Below are 14949 nucleotides of genomic sequence, written 5' to 3'. Positions count from 1 at the left end.
CGCTCCTCTCCGCAGACGTCCGTACCGAGTGTCCAGCGCCGAACGCACCGTCATAAATCAAGAGGTGGACAAGATGCTCGCAAAAGACATCATCGAGCCCTCGTCAAGTCCTTGGGCTTCACCAGTCGTCCTGGTGAAAAAGAAGGATGGCAGCTGGCGCTTCTGCGTTGATTATCGGCACCTCAACCGCATCACAAAAAAAAGACGTATATCCACTCCCAAGGATCGATGATGCCTTAGATTGCCTCCACGGCGCCAAATATTTCTCTTCAATTGATCTTCGATCGGGGTACTGGCAAATTGCCGTTGATGAAAATGACCGCGAGAAGACCGCCTTCGTGACGCCTGATGGCTTATACCAGTTTAAAGTCATGCCGTTCGGCCTCTGTAACGCCCCGGCTACCTTCGAACGAATGATAGACTCCCTTCTTCGTGGCTTTAAATGGTCCACCTGCCTCTGTTACCTAGACGATGTTGTGGTTTTCTCGCCTACTTTTGCCACGCACCTCGAGCGCCTCTCTAATATTCTGACAGTGTTTCGTAACGCCGGACTTCAGCTGAACTCATCGAAATGCAAGTTCGGTCGTCGCCAACTCACTATTCTCGGACACCTCGTTGACGCTTCTGGTGTACGCCCAGATCCCATCAAAATTCAAGCTGTGAAGGACTTTCCTCTTCCAAGGTCGTCGAAAGATGTACGCAGCTTTGTCGGCTTGTGCTCATATTTTCGCCGTTTTATCAAAGATTTCGCCGGCATCGCTCGTCCCCTCACCGATCTTCTGAAGAACGACACCCCCTTTACCTGGGGCCCTGCTCAAGAGAACTCATTTTCATCTCTCGTCCATTTGCTGACCACTCCGCCCATCTTAGCACATTTTGACCCGTCGTCTCCCACAGAGGTTCGCACCGACGCCTCCGGATATGGCATCGGCGCCGTCCTAGCCCAACGTCAACAGGGTCAAGATCGAGTCATCGCTTATGCCAGCCGCCTACTTTCAGCCGCAGAGCAAAATTACACCATTACTGAGCGCGAGTGTCTTGCCCTTGTCTGGGCAGTAGCTAAATTCAGACCCTACCTGTTCGGCCGTTCATTTGCTGTTGTCACTGATCACCACGCTCTCTGTTGGTTGTCTTCACTAAAAGATCCCACCGGTCGCCTTGGTCGCTGGGCATTGCGCCTCCAAGAATACTCATACTCCGTCGTGTACAAGTCAGGGCGCCATCACCAGGACGCTGACTGCTTATCCCGATACCCTGTGGAACCACCTGACCTAGAGGACGCTGAGACCCTGCCCTGCCTCTTAGCTATCTCCGATCTTGCTGATATTGCCAACGAACAGCGTCACGACTCATCTTTACGACCTATCTTTGATGGCATCCGTTCTGCAAACCGATGTCCGTCTCTGAACCTTTATGTGCTCCAGAACGGCATTTTGTATCACCGAAACCTACGCTCCGATGGCCCTCCGCTCCTGCTCGTGATACCCCAACGTCTACGCTCTTCTGTCCTTGCAGAACTGCACGATCTGCCGACAGCCGGTCACCTTGGCGTGTCCCGCACGTACGCTCGGGTGCGGCATCGCTTCTTTTGGCCTGGTCTCTATCGTTCCGTCAAGCGTTACGTGGCCGCTTGCGACCTGTGTCAACGTCGGAAAAGGCCCTCCACTCTGCCTGCCGGTCTTCTGCAACCCATCGACATACCTCCTGAACCTTTTCACCGTGTTGGCCTCGACCTTCTTGGCCCTTTTCCGACGTCCCTCTCCGGCAACAAGTGGATCGCTGTCGCAACTGATTATACGACTCGGTACGCCATCACGCGTGCTTTGCCGTCCAGCTGCGCTACCGATGTTGCCGATTTTCTTCTGCAAGACGTCATCCTTCACCACGGCGCCCCTCGTCAACTGCTCACCGACCGCGGTCGTTATTTTCTATCCAGAGTAGTTCACGACATTCTTCGTTCGTGTGACACACAGCACCAGCTCGCGACAGCTTACCACCCACAAACCAATGGGCTTACGGAAAGGTTCAACCGCACGCTCACCGACATGTTAGCCATGTACGTATCGCCAGACCACCGAGATTGGGACGCAGCCTTGCCTTATGTGACATTTGCATATAACTCTTCCCTTCATGACAGAACAGGCTATTCTCCTTTCTACCTTTTGTTTGGTAGGCATCCCACCTTGCCTTTGGACACACTCATGCCGCCTTCTTCAGCCCCCACCACTGCTTACGCTCGGGACGCCATCTCCCAGGCCACGCTGGCGCGCCAAATAGCACGTAGTAGGCTCCAAGCCTCTCAAGTTTCCCAGAAGTCAGCCTACGACCGCCGTCACCAGGCCGTCGAATATACCCCAGGATCACTCGTCCTTCTCTGGACGCCCTCTCGCAGCGTCGGTCTATCCGAGAAGCTCCTTTCGCACTACCGTGGCCCTTACCGTGTCGTGCGCCGTGTTACCGACGTGAACTATGAAATTGCTCCCCTTGAAACCTCGCCCTCGTCATCTGGCGCCACCACCGACATCGTCCACGTCTGTCGCCTTAAACCTTACCACGACGCTCCTACGTCGCCGCCCTAACGCCGAGACGGCGTTTCAGCAGCCGGGGGTCCTGATGCGGTTAGACGACGACGACAAAGAGCGATGGCACGAGTGCGCAGAGTAGAAGACGACAACGAAGTTCGGACTGTGTTCTCGGTGGTGCCGCTCGCAGCTGTTCTTGTCTATTTGTAAATATCTGTAAATATATTCTTTCCCGCAACAATATATTGTGAGTGTTTGTGCAGACAGCAAACTGCCGAGCTTCTTGTCACCTCATTGCAATAACGATTCAGGGCAGATCCATTACTGTCTGCTGCTGACCGTTCCGTAAGCTGTCCGCGTGGTCAAGTATGAAATTTGTATCTCTATTCAGCACGGGATCTGCGGCCTCGTGATACACGTGTTTGGTGTGCAGCCGTGGGCAAAAGCAGGTGCCCCCCTTCCCGGACCCGTTTCGAAACTTTCTCCTCCACATTTGGGCGGTACCTTACAAAGGCCTTCTGGTGTCGAGACCGGCGCAGTGCAACGGCTGCAACAGCAGCAGCAGGGCTTAGTCAGGTGGCGGCCCCACGCAGGTAGCAAGTTTCGGAACACGAGGATGAAGAGGGGAGGAGGAAGGGGAGGCAGCTCTTTTTCCCACTACATTTCTGAAGTGTTCTTTCTTTTTTTTATTTTTTGTGCAGTTTTAGAGTTCTGGTCCTGTCAGCATATTCGTGTCTCTACTTTTAGCGCTCTGCGTTTTATATTGCTCTCAAACTATGGCATCTCCTGTCGTGACGCATGTGTTTTGTGAAGGCGTCGGTACGTATCCCATGCAAGTAGGTTTTCGTTCACCGAAAAAAGATATAATCAAAATTTCCTGCCTTCCACGCTGCCAAAGCATGTATTGTTTGTTAGTATAGCTCCTTCGACCTGAACCTTGTAGTGTGAGGGAAAAATCATTGTAGCAGAGATCGCCATCCACAACGGCGGTGGTTCGGGCTGGCTGGAGCAAAATACTTCGTCTCAGAGGCGCACAATTTGACACAAACACAGGCAGACGGACAAGGACCAGCGCTCATCCATGTTTTTCGTCGCTGAAAAACAAAATCACGGCTGCGTCTGCAGTCACTTACGCAAGCTGCACCTCTAACTATGAATTGTTACGACGTCTATGTGAATATGATGCTCTTTGAGTCTTTTACTGAAACGTTAAAAAACAAGCCGCTTTGTAGATCACTTATTGTGAGCAAGGACCTCTAGGTGGTGGCAGAAAGGTCGTCTATTATGCTCAATTGGCCAGCGTTCGTGTTTTTTTTAGTGCACTCATGTGGCCTGGAGGGATACCCGTACGTCGTCCAATCACTTCTATTCAATCTGCCCATCACAGAGGCATAAGCACATCTGTTCAGTCCATCAATCTTATCTTAAATGAATGAACCGGGAGGCTGCACAAGGGCAGATTATCAATGACGGTACTCACTCAATTGAGACAGTTGCCAGTGATGTGGAGGTGACGTTCACTGGTGAGTGGAAGACGATAGACTCGTGTGTGCCGCAAACGACAGCCAAGCGCAGCTCACCACGCTGGAGGTAGAGTGCCAGAAGCAGCGACGGATGTGAGCCGGTCCCAGCGCTCATTATTCCGCCATCGCCACTCCGCGTCACAAACGATAGGTCAACGTCCAGTGTTCTTCCACCAGGGCGCAGGGCGACTCTGTGTTCCAAGAATGAATCTCTCGAGAACTGCGGAACGTCGACGTTGTCCGGAACTTGGCACCGATGCCCTGCATATCCGACGGGGCACCTGCACTGGGGTAGCAAGGGGACAGAAGCAAATCAGGGAGCTGGACGCTCTGTGACACAGCACGCTTCCCTTTTTCTCAGTGCTGTCTTATTATCACGTAAAGGATAGATACTTTGTAAAGTCTGGGAAGCATTTTATGTTTGTTCTTATTCGATGCACCTGCCCGTTTTTGATGTTATATGCACTGCGCACAAAATTTATTAGTGCTTTATCATTGGAAAGCTTTGTGCACGCGGAAACGGCAACCACCCTTTGTTAGCAGCAAAGGGTGGCAGCTTAGTACTCCATACGAACTTAGTACTCCGTCTCTGATGTAATAAGCCTTACTATGGGACCTCCGATGTAACGGCTTTTCATGTGTCAACCTCACATATTAGCAACTTTTCTGTGTTACCCTCGGGTATAACGAACTTTCCTGTGTTACTTTTCTGAAAAAAGTTAGCGCAACACGAAAAACAATCGTGAGAAAGAAAGACAGCACGACGCGCTACTGACAACTGAATTCTTTATTGAAATACACACAGAATATAAACAGTCATCTTCACGCCACCTATCAGCTGCAGTAAACGTCAGAAGTTGGTAAAAGATGACAAAACGATAAAAGAAACGCTTTGACACGAGGTGAGTTAAAAGTGATAAGAGTGACGATTATTTAAAAGCAAAAACAAAAACAAAGAAAGATGTTACGCGGTGTATAGGGCCAAAATAACATGTTTGAATGGAATCCGAAAGGACGAAAGCGATATGAAAAAGCCAATAAACTAGAACACACCTTTTAAGATATTAATACTGAATTAAAGCATTCAACACCATACACCACACCAGAAAAAAAGCCTATACTCGTACAGTCGTTGCTTACTCATGCAATATTTCTAAAAACCCTTCTTCAGCCTTATACAGAACGATCGACGCATCACTGACACAATTCAGGGCTCTGTTCTTGATCAAAAATGCTTCTTTCAGTTCGCGAGCAACACGACCGCCCCCCCCCCCCCCCCCCCCGCCCTTACCTACAACCACGGTTTCCTCAAGGATGGGTTTGCCCGAGCCCTCACTGCAGCCCTTGAAGCGGCAAATTAGAACCTGTTCCGGTCCCCATCGACCATTCGTGCTCTCTCAACCTTTCATTTAAACAGCACCCCGTCTGACCAATGTAGAACTTACCACATGTGAGGGGTATCTGATGAACCACCACACCCCCCCTCCCCTATGCAACCTATATACCTATAGGCATGTTTAGTCCCCGAAGCTTCACCCGTTCGCTGCGTATTAATGCGAGGACACAAAGTGGCCAGCTTACAGGGAGCCGAAAAAATGCAGGAACCTTGTACTTTGATACTACCTTCTTCAAGTTATGGGCTATGCGGTCCGAGTAGGCTACATCTGCTGTGCTTATTCCCTGATCTTCAAGTTTGGTCTGCTTGCTGTTTTTGTCATTTGCACTCCTTTCTGGGCCCTCGGGCGCAGAAAGAGTTTCTTTCTTATGAATCAGCACACTCCAAAACAGTGAAGCGAGCCAATGCCACCTCGAGTCTGCAGGCGGCCATGGCGAAGTCCTGTAGCCATTGCATGCCAACGAGTTTACAACTACAGATAGTGAGGCTTCAAAATGCCGGCTTCCCTCAGTCAGTCCTGAGAAGTGTAGCGGAGTCTCTTTTTAAAAGTGGAAAAGGCAAAAACAGCAAGCAGACTGTCGTGTCCGGTCGCTGTGTTGAATGCAGCGAAAGACGCACACGGTACTTTAAGACTTCGTTTATTTAAAGCCGATGAGGGTGCGACCAGCGTCGACCGAGGCAGGAGCCGAACTGGCCGCCCGAAGAAAGGAGGGAGCGGAGAAGCGTCCACGGGAGGGAGTGGCTTCCCAAAACAGGAGGAGGATGCGGGGGCGCACCATGGTGGGGCATCTGGCGACAGCGTGCGACGAGGGGCAAGTGGTCGTTAGGAGGAGGATGCGAGTGGTCGTTAGGAGGAGGATGCCAGTGGTCGTTAGGAGGAGGATGCGGGGGCGCACACACACAAAAGCAATAAGGGGACACAACACTTCCTTCCCCCTTAGAAAGTTGCCTGGTATCGTGCAGGGGGTCGGCGCTCACGCGTGGAGGCGCGCTGGCTTTGTGCGCTCGGGGGAGAAACACTTGTAGGCTGGCTGTTGTTCGCTGTGTCTCCTAGGTCTGTCCTGAGCGAAGTCTCTTCTTCCGGGAAGAGGTGCCAGGCTATGTGGGAAGATGGTGCACGTGTTCTCTCCGCTGGCGGACAGCTCTCAGACGGCGTCGTAAATCTACGCAGCTGGTTGAGATGTCGGCGTGCTACTGTGCCATGTATGTTGACGAGCCAAGAGCGCAGGCCTATGCGTCTGACAATTGTAGCTTCCTCCCAGCGTGGCTTTTTCAGAAACTGTCGGGCGAGGACGCGCTGCCCCTCATTAAGCGTGCCGCAGCGCGGAATTGCTTTTTCTTCCCGGAACGTCTCTGCCTTTGGCTCGGGGAGGATGGCTGTGAGCTGGGTTCGCATTTCACGCTCGAACATCATTTTCGAGGGGGTCTCGCCTGTTGTGCTCTGAACCGTCGTGTGCTGCTTGAAGAGAAAGCGCGCAAGGCGGCGCTGCAGCGAGCCTGTCTGATCTCTTTCAAGGGCGCGTTTTAGCTCGGCTACGTAGCGCTCGGCTTGTCCGTTTGTCGCTGGGTGGTAGGGGGCCGATGTAACTGATGAGATCCCGTTGTCGCGATAAAACTTGAGGATCTCCGCAGACACAAACGGTGTTCCGTTGTCCGACACTACCTTGCGCGGCAGGCCGAACGTTGCAAATAGTGATCGGAGGTTGTCAATGACTGCTGCTGAAGTCGTCTGTCCCATTTGCCTTATCTCAAGCCACTTTGTGTAGGCGTCTACGACCACAAGGAAAGTGCAGCCCTCAATTGGTCCTGCAAAATCAATGTGCAATGTGTGCCATGGTGTGTCTGGCTTTTCCCATTCTGGAACAGGAGCTTTCGGCGGGGCGCTCCGGCTGCTCTGGCAAGGCTTGCATTCTCGCACCACTGTTTCGATGTCGTTGTCAATGCCAGGCCACCACATGTAGCTTCTGGCACACTTTTTCATTGCAACGATGCCCCGATGTCCGGCGTGGATGAGAGACATAGCTTGTGCGCGTAGTTCTCTCGGCATCACAACTCGGGACCCAAATATGATGCAGCCGCGATGAGTGCTCAACTCAGTAGCTCGCCTGCGGTAAGCGTCGAAGTTGTCCCCTTTGAGTTTATGCACGTTGCCTTGTTGAACAGCTGTGTAAACTAGCCGGAGAGCTGCGCACTTCTGCGTAGATGCTGCAACTGTGCCTGCTGTAAGCGGAGGTTCTGGCAGTGCTTCGAACATCAGAACGTCTCCTGGTGGAAAGGGTTCGTCAACAGTTGCGTCTAGTGGCAGACGGCTTAGCGCATCGGCGTTTTGATGTTTACTCCCATTGCGGTAGACCAGAGCGTAGTCGTACGCTGAGAGTTTGATGCACCAACGTGTCATTCGCGGAGACAAAGTTGGTGGCATAGGCCTTTGTGGTCCCAGAATGCCCAATAGCGGTCGGTGATCGGTTATAAAGGTCACCTTCCGGCCGGCAATGTACTGGTGAAAATGTGTCGCCGCGTAGACGATGGCTAGCCCTTCTTTGTCAAGTTGCGCGTAGTTGCGTTCTGCTTGCGACAACGTACGTGAGGCGAAGGCGATGGGAGCTTCCCTTCCTTGCTCGTCAGTTTGCGATAGAACCGCGCCGACTCCGTACGGTGATGCGTCGCAAGCCAAAAGCAGAGGCTTCCTTTCGTCGTAGTGGCGGAGGACTGTACATCTTCGAATCAGGTCTTTCAGGGCATCGAATGACTGCTGATGGCGTGGCGACCATGTCCATGTCACATCTTTCCGAAGGAGTTGGTATAAGTCGTTGGCCACGGTAGCTCTTTGTTCCAAGAACCGGTCGTAGAACGTCAAGAGTCCGAGAAAAGCCTGTAGCTCCTGCTTGTTTGTTGGAGCTCGTGCTTCTGTGATCGCTCGCACTTTGTCCTCGGTAGGGTGAATGCCTCCCGTATCAATTCGGTGTCCCAGAAATTGCACCTCTGGCACCGCAAAACAGCACTTCGATTTGCTTATGCACAAATTAGCGTTTGCTAGCCTTTCGAGAACGAGCTCTAGGCGCACTGCATGCTCTTCAGTGGAAGTGCCACTGATGATGACATCGTCAAGGTAGACACAAACTCCTGGGATGCCCTGAAGCACTGTCTCCATGAATTTTTGAAATATGGCCGGGGCTGCAGCTACGCCAAAAGGCAGTCGCTTGACTTTGTACAAGCCTTTCAGTGTGTTAATTGCCAATAATTCAGCAGTTGACTCGCTCACCTTCAGCTGCTGATACGCCTGGGTGAGGTCCAATGTGCTGAAGACTCTTGCGCCACGTAGTACACTGAATACTTCTTCAGGTGTCGGTAGCGGGTAAGAGGACGCTTTAGTCGCAAGATTGACGGTGCTCCGGTAGTCTCCGCAGAGGCGTATGGTTCCGTTCTTCTTGCGAACTACGACAAGTGGTGTGGCCCATTCTGAATGCTGCGTCGGCTCGATGACACCTTGCTGCTCCAGTTTGTCCAACTCTTTTTCAACTGAATCTCGGAGAGCAAACGGCACCGGCCTGGCCTTCAGAAATTTGGGTTGCGCGTTGTCCAACAACTCCAGTGTGACCGGGGGCCCTTCGTTTCCTGGAATCTCTTCCGAGAATACTCTTTCGTATTTCTCTTGCAGTTGCTCAACCATGTTCTGGCTCGGCGTCTGGTGTATGCCGCATATCATCACGCCTAGTGGAGAAAACCAGTTTCTCCCTAGAAGGCTTGATCCTGTGCCCTTCACAACAAGCAGAGGTAGCGTATGGGTCTGGCCGTTGTAGTTAACCTGCACGTTGGCAGAGCCCAATAGTGGCAGATTCTGTCCTGACCACGTTCGCAGGTGCGTGTCGTCTTGTTGCAGGGCGGGTGCGTCAGATGGCCATGAAGTTCGGAACGTGTCCTCACTGATCAGAGTACAGGCTGCGCCGGAGTCCACCTCGAACTTAATCAGCTGGTGATGTACGCTTACTTCTGTAAAAATCTTCGGTCGCGTGCCGAGATTCATGGTGTTCAGGTCGTACAACACAGATGGTGTTGCTGATGTTGTTCCATGGAGATCAGATAGCGGCGTATTCTCTGAGGCGTTGACGCTGTGATTAGGCTGGGAAGGTGACTTTATCTTGGCAAGTCTCCGTTTCGTAATGCATGCTCTTTCGATATGCCCTCGCTTGTGGCAAAAATTACACGTGGCTGACTGGAATCGACATCCCTGGGGGTTGTGTTGGTCGTCACACCGCCAGCAGCGTTGTGCCTTTTTGACCGATTTTACAACAACAGAAGGCTTGCGCACCTGGTTGCTTGTCTGGTGTACCGGCTCGGTGTTCCGGCGAATCCCTCTCTGCTGGTGACCGGCGCTCTCCGCTCGAACGGCGATGTCGTAAGCTTTGCTGAATGTGAGGTCCTTCTCAGCGAACAGGCGCTGCTGCAGTGACTCGTCACTCAGTCCGCACACAAATCTGTCGCGTAACATCACGTCCAAGGGAAGCATGGTGGTGTTAGCAGAAGAAGCTGCGTCTCCCTCCTGCCCGGTAGCTGTTGTCGACAGCGTTCCAAAATTGCAGTCGGCAGCGAGCTTCTTGAGCGCGGCTACGTAGGCGCTCACAGTTTCTCCTCCCAGTTGATCTCGTCGTTGGAAGCGAGCCCGGCTGTAGACCTGGGATGGCCTTGGGTCGTAGTGCTTTTGCAGCGCTTTTACGATGTCGTCGTAAGACACTGCCGCTGGTGTGCTTGGCTGAATAAGTGCGCAGACAGTATCGTAGGTCTGCTCCCCGCACAGCGTCAGCAGGTTGGCCCTCTTCAAGGCTGGGTCTGTGATGTTGTTAGCTTCAAAGTAGAACTGAAGGCGTCCAACCCACGATGACCACGATGAGCCGTTGAACTCTGGTATCTGATTGGGAAACCCTCGCGTAGCCATGGCTTGTCAATAGCGTTGCGTAGCGCGGGTCGAATCCACTTTCTCGTCGCCACTGTCGTGTCCGGTCGCTGTGTTGAATGCAGCGAAAGACGCACACGGTACTTTCAGACTTCGTTTATTTAAAGCCGATGAGGGTGCGACCAGCGTCGACCGAGGCAGGAGCCGAACTGGCCGCCCGAAGAAAGGAGGGAGCGGAGAAGCGTCCACGGGAGGGAGTGGCTTCCCAAAACAGGAGGAGGATGCGGGGGCGCACCATGGGGGGGCATCTGGCGACAGCGTGCGACGAGGGGCAAGTGGTCGTTAGGAGGAGGATGCGAGTGGTCGTTAGGAGGAGGATGCGGGGGCGCACACACACAAAAGCAATAAGGGGACACAACACAGACCAAACTTGAAGATCAGAGAATAAGCCCAGCAGTTGTAGCCTACTCGGACCGGGTAGCCCATAACTTGAAGAAGGTAGTATCAAAGTACAAGGTTCCTGCAGTTTTTTCGGCTCCTTGTAAGCTGGCTCCTTGTAAGCTGGCCGCTGTCCTCGCATTAATAAGCAGCGAACGGGTGAAACTTGTGGGACTAAACATGCCTATAGGTATGTAGGTTGCATAGGGGAGGGGGGGGGGGGTAGTTTATCAGATACCCCTCACATGTGGCAAGGTCTACATTGGTCAGACGGGGCGCTGTTTAAATGAAAGGTTAAGAGATCACGAACGGTCGATGGGGACCGGAACAGGTTCTAATTTGCCGCTTCATTCTAAGGGCTGCGGTAGGGGCTCGGGCAGGCCCATCCTTGAGGAAACCGTGGTTGTAGGTACCCGGCGCGAACGTGTTTCTCGCGAACTGAAAGAAGCATTTTTGATTAAGTAAAAAAGCCTGAATTGTGTCAGTGGTGCGTCGATCATTCTGTATAAGGCTGAAGAAGGGTTTTTAGAACATTTGCATGAGTAAGCAACGACTGTATGTGTATCGGCTTTTTTCGGCAGTGGTCGCTGGCGTTCAGTGCTTAAAAGGTGCGTTCTCTTTTCTGGCTTTTTCTTATCACTTTCGTTCTTTCAGATTCCATTCAAACATGTTTTTTTGGCCTTATACACCGCGTCTCATCTTTCGTTGTTTTACTTTTTGCTTTTAAAGAATCATCAACTCTCTTATCACTATTAACCCACCTCGAGTCAAAGCGTTTCTTTTATCGTTTTATCATCTTTTACCGACTTCTGACGTTTACTGCAGCTGATAGGTGGCGTGACGATGACTGCATATATTGTGTGTCTATTTCAATAAAGAATTCAGTTGTGAGCAGCGCGTCGTCCTGTCTTTCTTTCTCGTGATTGTTTTTTGTGTTGCGCTACCTTTTTTTCAGAAACTTTGCACCAACTCGCCCAGCAAAAAGTTTTACTTGAGTACCTTTCCTGTGTTACCTCAGATATAACGTACTTAAGTTTGCCACATAGAATATGACCATCGTACCGGAAGCTCAGATGTGACGAACTTAGTGAGTTGACCTCGGATATAACATTAACATAACAAACATATACCATTAACTTTAACAAACTTTAAGGCACGGATTTTTTTCATGAGTACCTTTTCATTTGTTACGTCGTTTCAGGAGTGTAAGAACTCAATAATGCGTACTTTACTGTAGTCTAATTTTTTTCGTCTCCATTACGGTTATAGCTAATTAGTCTTCCACATTTCCATAGTTTCTTTTTGAGGTCCCTTACGTGGAGTGAATCATCATCATCAGCCTGACTACGCCCACTGCAGGGCAAAGGCCTCTACCATGTCTTTCCATTAACCCTTGTCTTTTGCCACTTACGACAGCCGTATCCCTGCAAACTTTTTAATCTCATCCACAGACCTAACTTTCTGCTCCCGCTGCTACGCTACGCTTGCCTTTTCTTGGATTCCACTTCGTTACCGTTAAGGACCAGAGGCTATTTTGCCGAATTCGCATTACATGCCCTGCCCAAGCCCATTTCTTCCTCTTGATTTCGACTAGGATGTCATTAACAGAGTTTCTTCCCTCACCCACTCTACCGGCTTCCGATCTGTTAACGTTACACCTGTCGTTTTTGTTTCCATTGCTCTCTGCGTTTTAAGCTAAAGCCTTTTTGTAAGCCTCAACATGCCTGCCCTGAACCTGAGTAACTGTAAGATACAGCTGTTGTATACTTTCCTCTTGAGGTATACTGGTAAACTGCCACTCACGGTCCGGATGAGCAGCCACTACGTGTCCTAAGTAGAAATATTCCCTTACCACTTCCAACACCTCGCTACCAACTGTGATCTGCTGTTCCCTTGGGAGACTGTTGAACATTACTTAGGTTTTCTGCGTGTTAAATTTAAAACCTACCGTTCTGCTCTGCCTGTCCAACTCATTTCTCATTCTTTGCAGCTTATCTCGTGAGTGACTTAGCAAGGATATGCCATCAGCCAATCGCAAATTACTTAGGTATTCTCCATTAACTCTTATCCCCAACTTTTCCCAACCCAGCCTCGGAACACATGCCGTAAGCAGGCGGTGATCAGCATTGGCGAGATCGTGTCTGCCTGTCTGACACTCTTCCCTATTGGAATTTTATTGCTGAGTTTATGAAGGAATATGGTAGCTCTGCAGTCGTTATAGATATCTTCCAGTATTTTGATATAGGACTATTCTACACCCTGATTCCGCAATGCCTGCACGACTGCTGAGGTTTCCACTAAGTCAAATGCTTTCTCGTAATCAATGAAAGCTCTATATAGTGCTTGGTTATATACTGCGCATTTCTCTATCACCAGACTGATAGCAATAGTGATTGATGAATAGTCTTCGCTAATTGAAAAATCGGCTTGTTTCAGTTTGAAAACGTATTTAGCACATTAACTGCTTTTATTCTTGAAGCTTTTATTCTACTTTTATAACTTCGAAGTTCTTCTAATAACTGTTCTCTTTCGATCATTACAGCTTTGATTTTGACGAAGCCATGAAGAACCTTTTCCGTCGCTTTCTTGTCAGGCTAGCCGTCACTTTATTTTTGAACTTTCCGTTACGCCGTAAGCTGTTCGCTAGGTTGTTCTCATATGAGCGATTTTTAAAACTTCGAAGCTTCAGTTCTAGTTCTGACACTACTTTCTGTAGGCTAGGGACTTCATTCATGAAGTGTGGGACCTTGTTACCAGGAACAGTCAGGTTTTTTTAATTTAGAAGAGTGAACTCCTGGGCTAGTTGGTGATCATACATACTAAAAAGATTTTTGCGGCTAGAAAGCACACACAAGAAAGCAGACAACACGGGCGCACACGGGCTCCCGTGTTGTTTGCTTTGTTGTGTGTGTTTCTTGGCGGAAAAAGCTTTATAGATTTTACAATTTTGCGCTGATAGAAGCTAGTCGTTTCTCAATTTCTTTGGGGTCTGTCGATATTTGTTCAAGTCGTCCAACCCATATCGGGGCCAGGGTTTACCTCGACGTCTCCAGCCAACTGCAGCAGTCTCTCAGCATACGGTAACTAATCATGGACCCAAGTACGTAGCAGCATTTGGCGCAGCAGCACAATCAAACAGGGATTGGGCCAGAAAATGTGTTTGCTACATTATTTGGTCCATTGGAAACGTAGACAAAAACAACATTTCTGTGAAGCGATATGCAAAGGCAAAGATATCACCTGGCACTCATGGTCCAACCCTCTTGACAGGTCCACTTCCCCTCCGTTCAAGCACTGAAGCCATGCGCATTTCCAGGGCACATGCGCGACTAGAGTAGAATCCAAACTTGAGGTGATCTGAGTGCCGGAATGACGCACAGTCCACGGCGTGTAGGACGCAAACAGCGTACTTTCCACTTCACCAAACGACGAGTGATCAGGTTGGCCTAGTCTTGTATTTGCATCAATATCCAATGGCACCGTTTGTTCAGTGAGAACCGTGAGCACCGTCAGCGCCGTGCTGGACGAAGACAGAGGAGCACTCGCAGTGCTCGTCGCCGGTGGACGCTCAGGTGTGAGAGGCGTCCTCGAGGGGCTGGTGTCGGGCAGCTGCGGTGTCGGGAGGATGTCCACTTCATTCGTGTATCTGACTTCCACAGAAGGCGGAACAGGGCCGCCGAGGTGACTGTTGGCAGTCGAGGTGAGCTGCGAGGGTGAATCGGCAACTGGAGAAACCAACGTGGAGTAACTCTCCTCAAAAGGCGATGACTTAGCGGGCGGCACCATAAAATCCGAAATAGAAGCACTCCGCATAGTGTAGGCGGTAGAAAAGTGGAAAGAGTTCGCTGTGATCGCAGGCACGCCAAGCGGTGGAAGCGAATCATACTCGGTCACTCGTGAAGTGTGAAGCGTGCTCGCTGTTTTGACGCTTGTTTGCGATTCATACCCTGTAGAGTAAGTTGCCGAGTAGTCACGGTAGTCCTGGCACCGACTGTCACCCTCTGTGCACGGTATTTCGCAGTGCTTTCCTGAAATGGCAAAAATAAAGTCATATTAGGTGAAGCTCGGACTTTCACTACTTTTTTAGCACTAGCAAGCGCCGCTTTTTGAAAAGGAAAAGGAAAGAGGCTCGTTATTACATACGCACGAAGGAAATCAACAGTCACTGAAACCTAGGAG

At 50.6% G+C, this 14949-nt stretch overlaps 1 protein-coding gene across 1 annotated transcript in view; it reads right to left on the bottom strand.

The window, feature by feature from the left end:
- LOC149367641 (uncharacterized) overlaps nt 1-14949 on the bottom strand; it is a 203387-nt gene that overhangs the window by 63181 nt on the left and 125257 nt on the right. Inside the window, exons 4-5 of the mRNA XM_089575214.1 lie at nt 14011-14798; nt 4003-4331 (exon numbers count right to left, since the gene is read on the bottom strand). Coding sequence (XP_089431340.1) covers nt 4003-4331; nt 14011-14798 — 1117 coding nt within the window. The remainder of the gene's footprint in view (nt 1-4002; nt 4332-14010; nt 14799-14949) is intronic.

The sequence above is a fragment of the Amblyomma mixtum genome, chromosome 1 (genome assembly GCF_055824585.1).
Source record: "Amblyomma mixtum isolate Tamu chromosome 1, ASM5582458v1, whole genome shotgun sequence".
Taxonomy (NCBI): Eukaryota; Metazoa; Arthropoda; class Arachnida; order Ixodida; family Ixodidae; genus Amblyomma; species Amblyomma mixtum.
The sequence above is the reverse complement of the archived record's forward strand: the minus strand, read 5'-3'. Positions and strand labels throughout refer to the sequence as shown.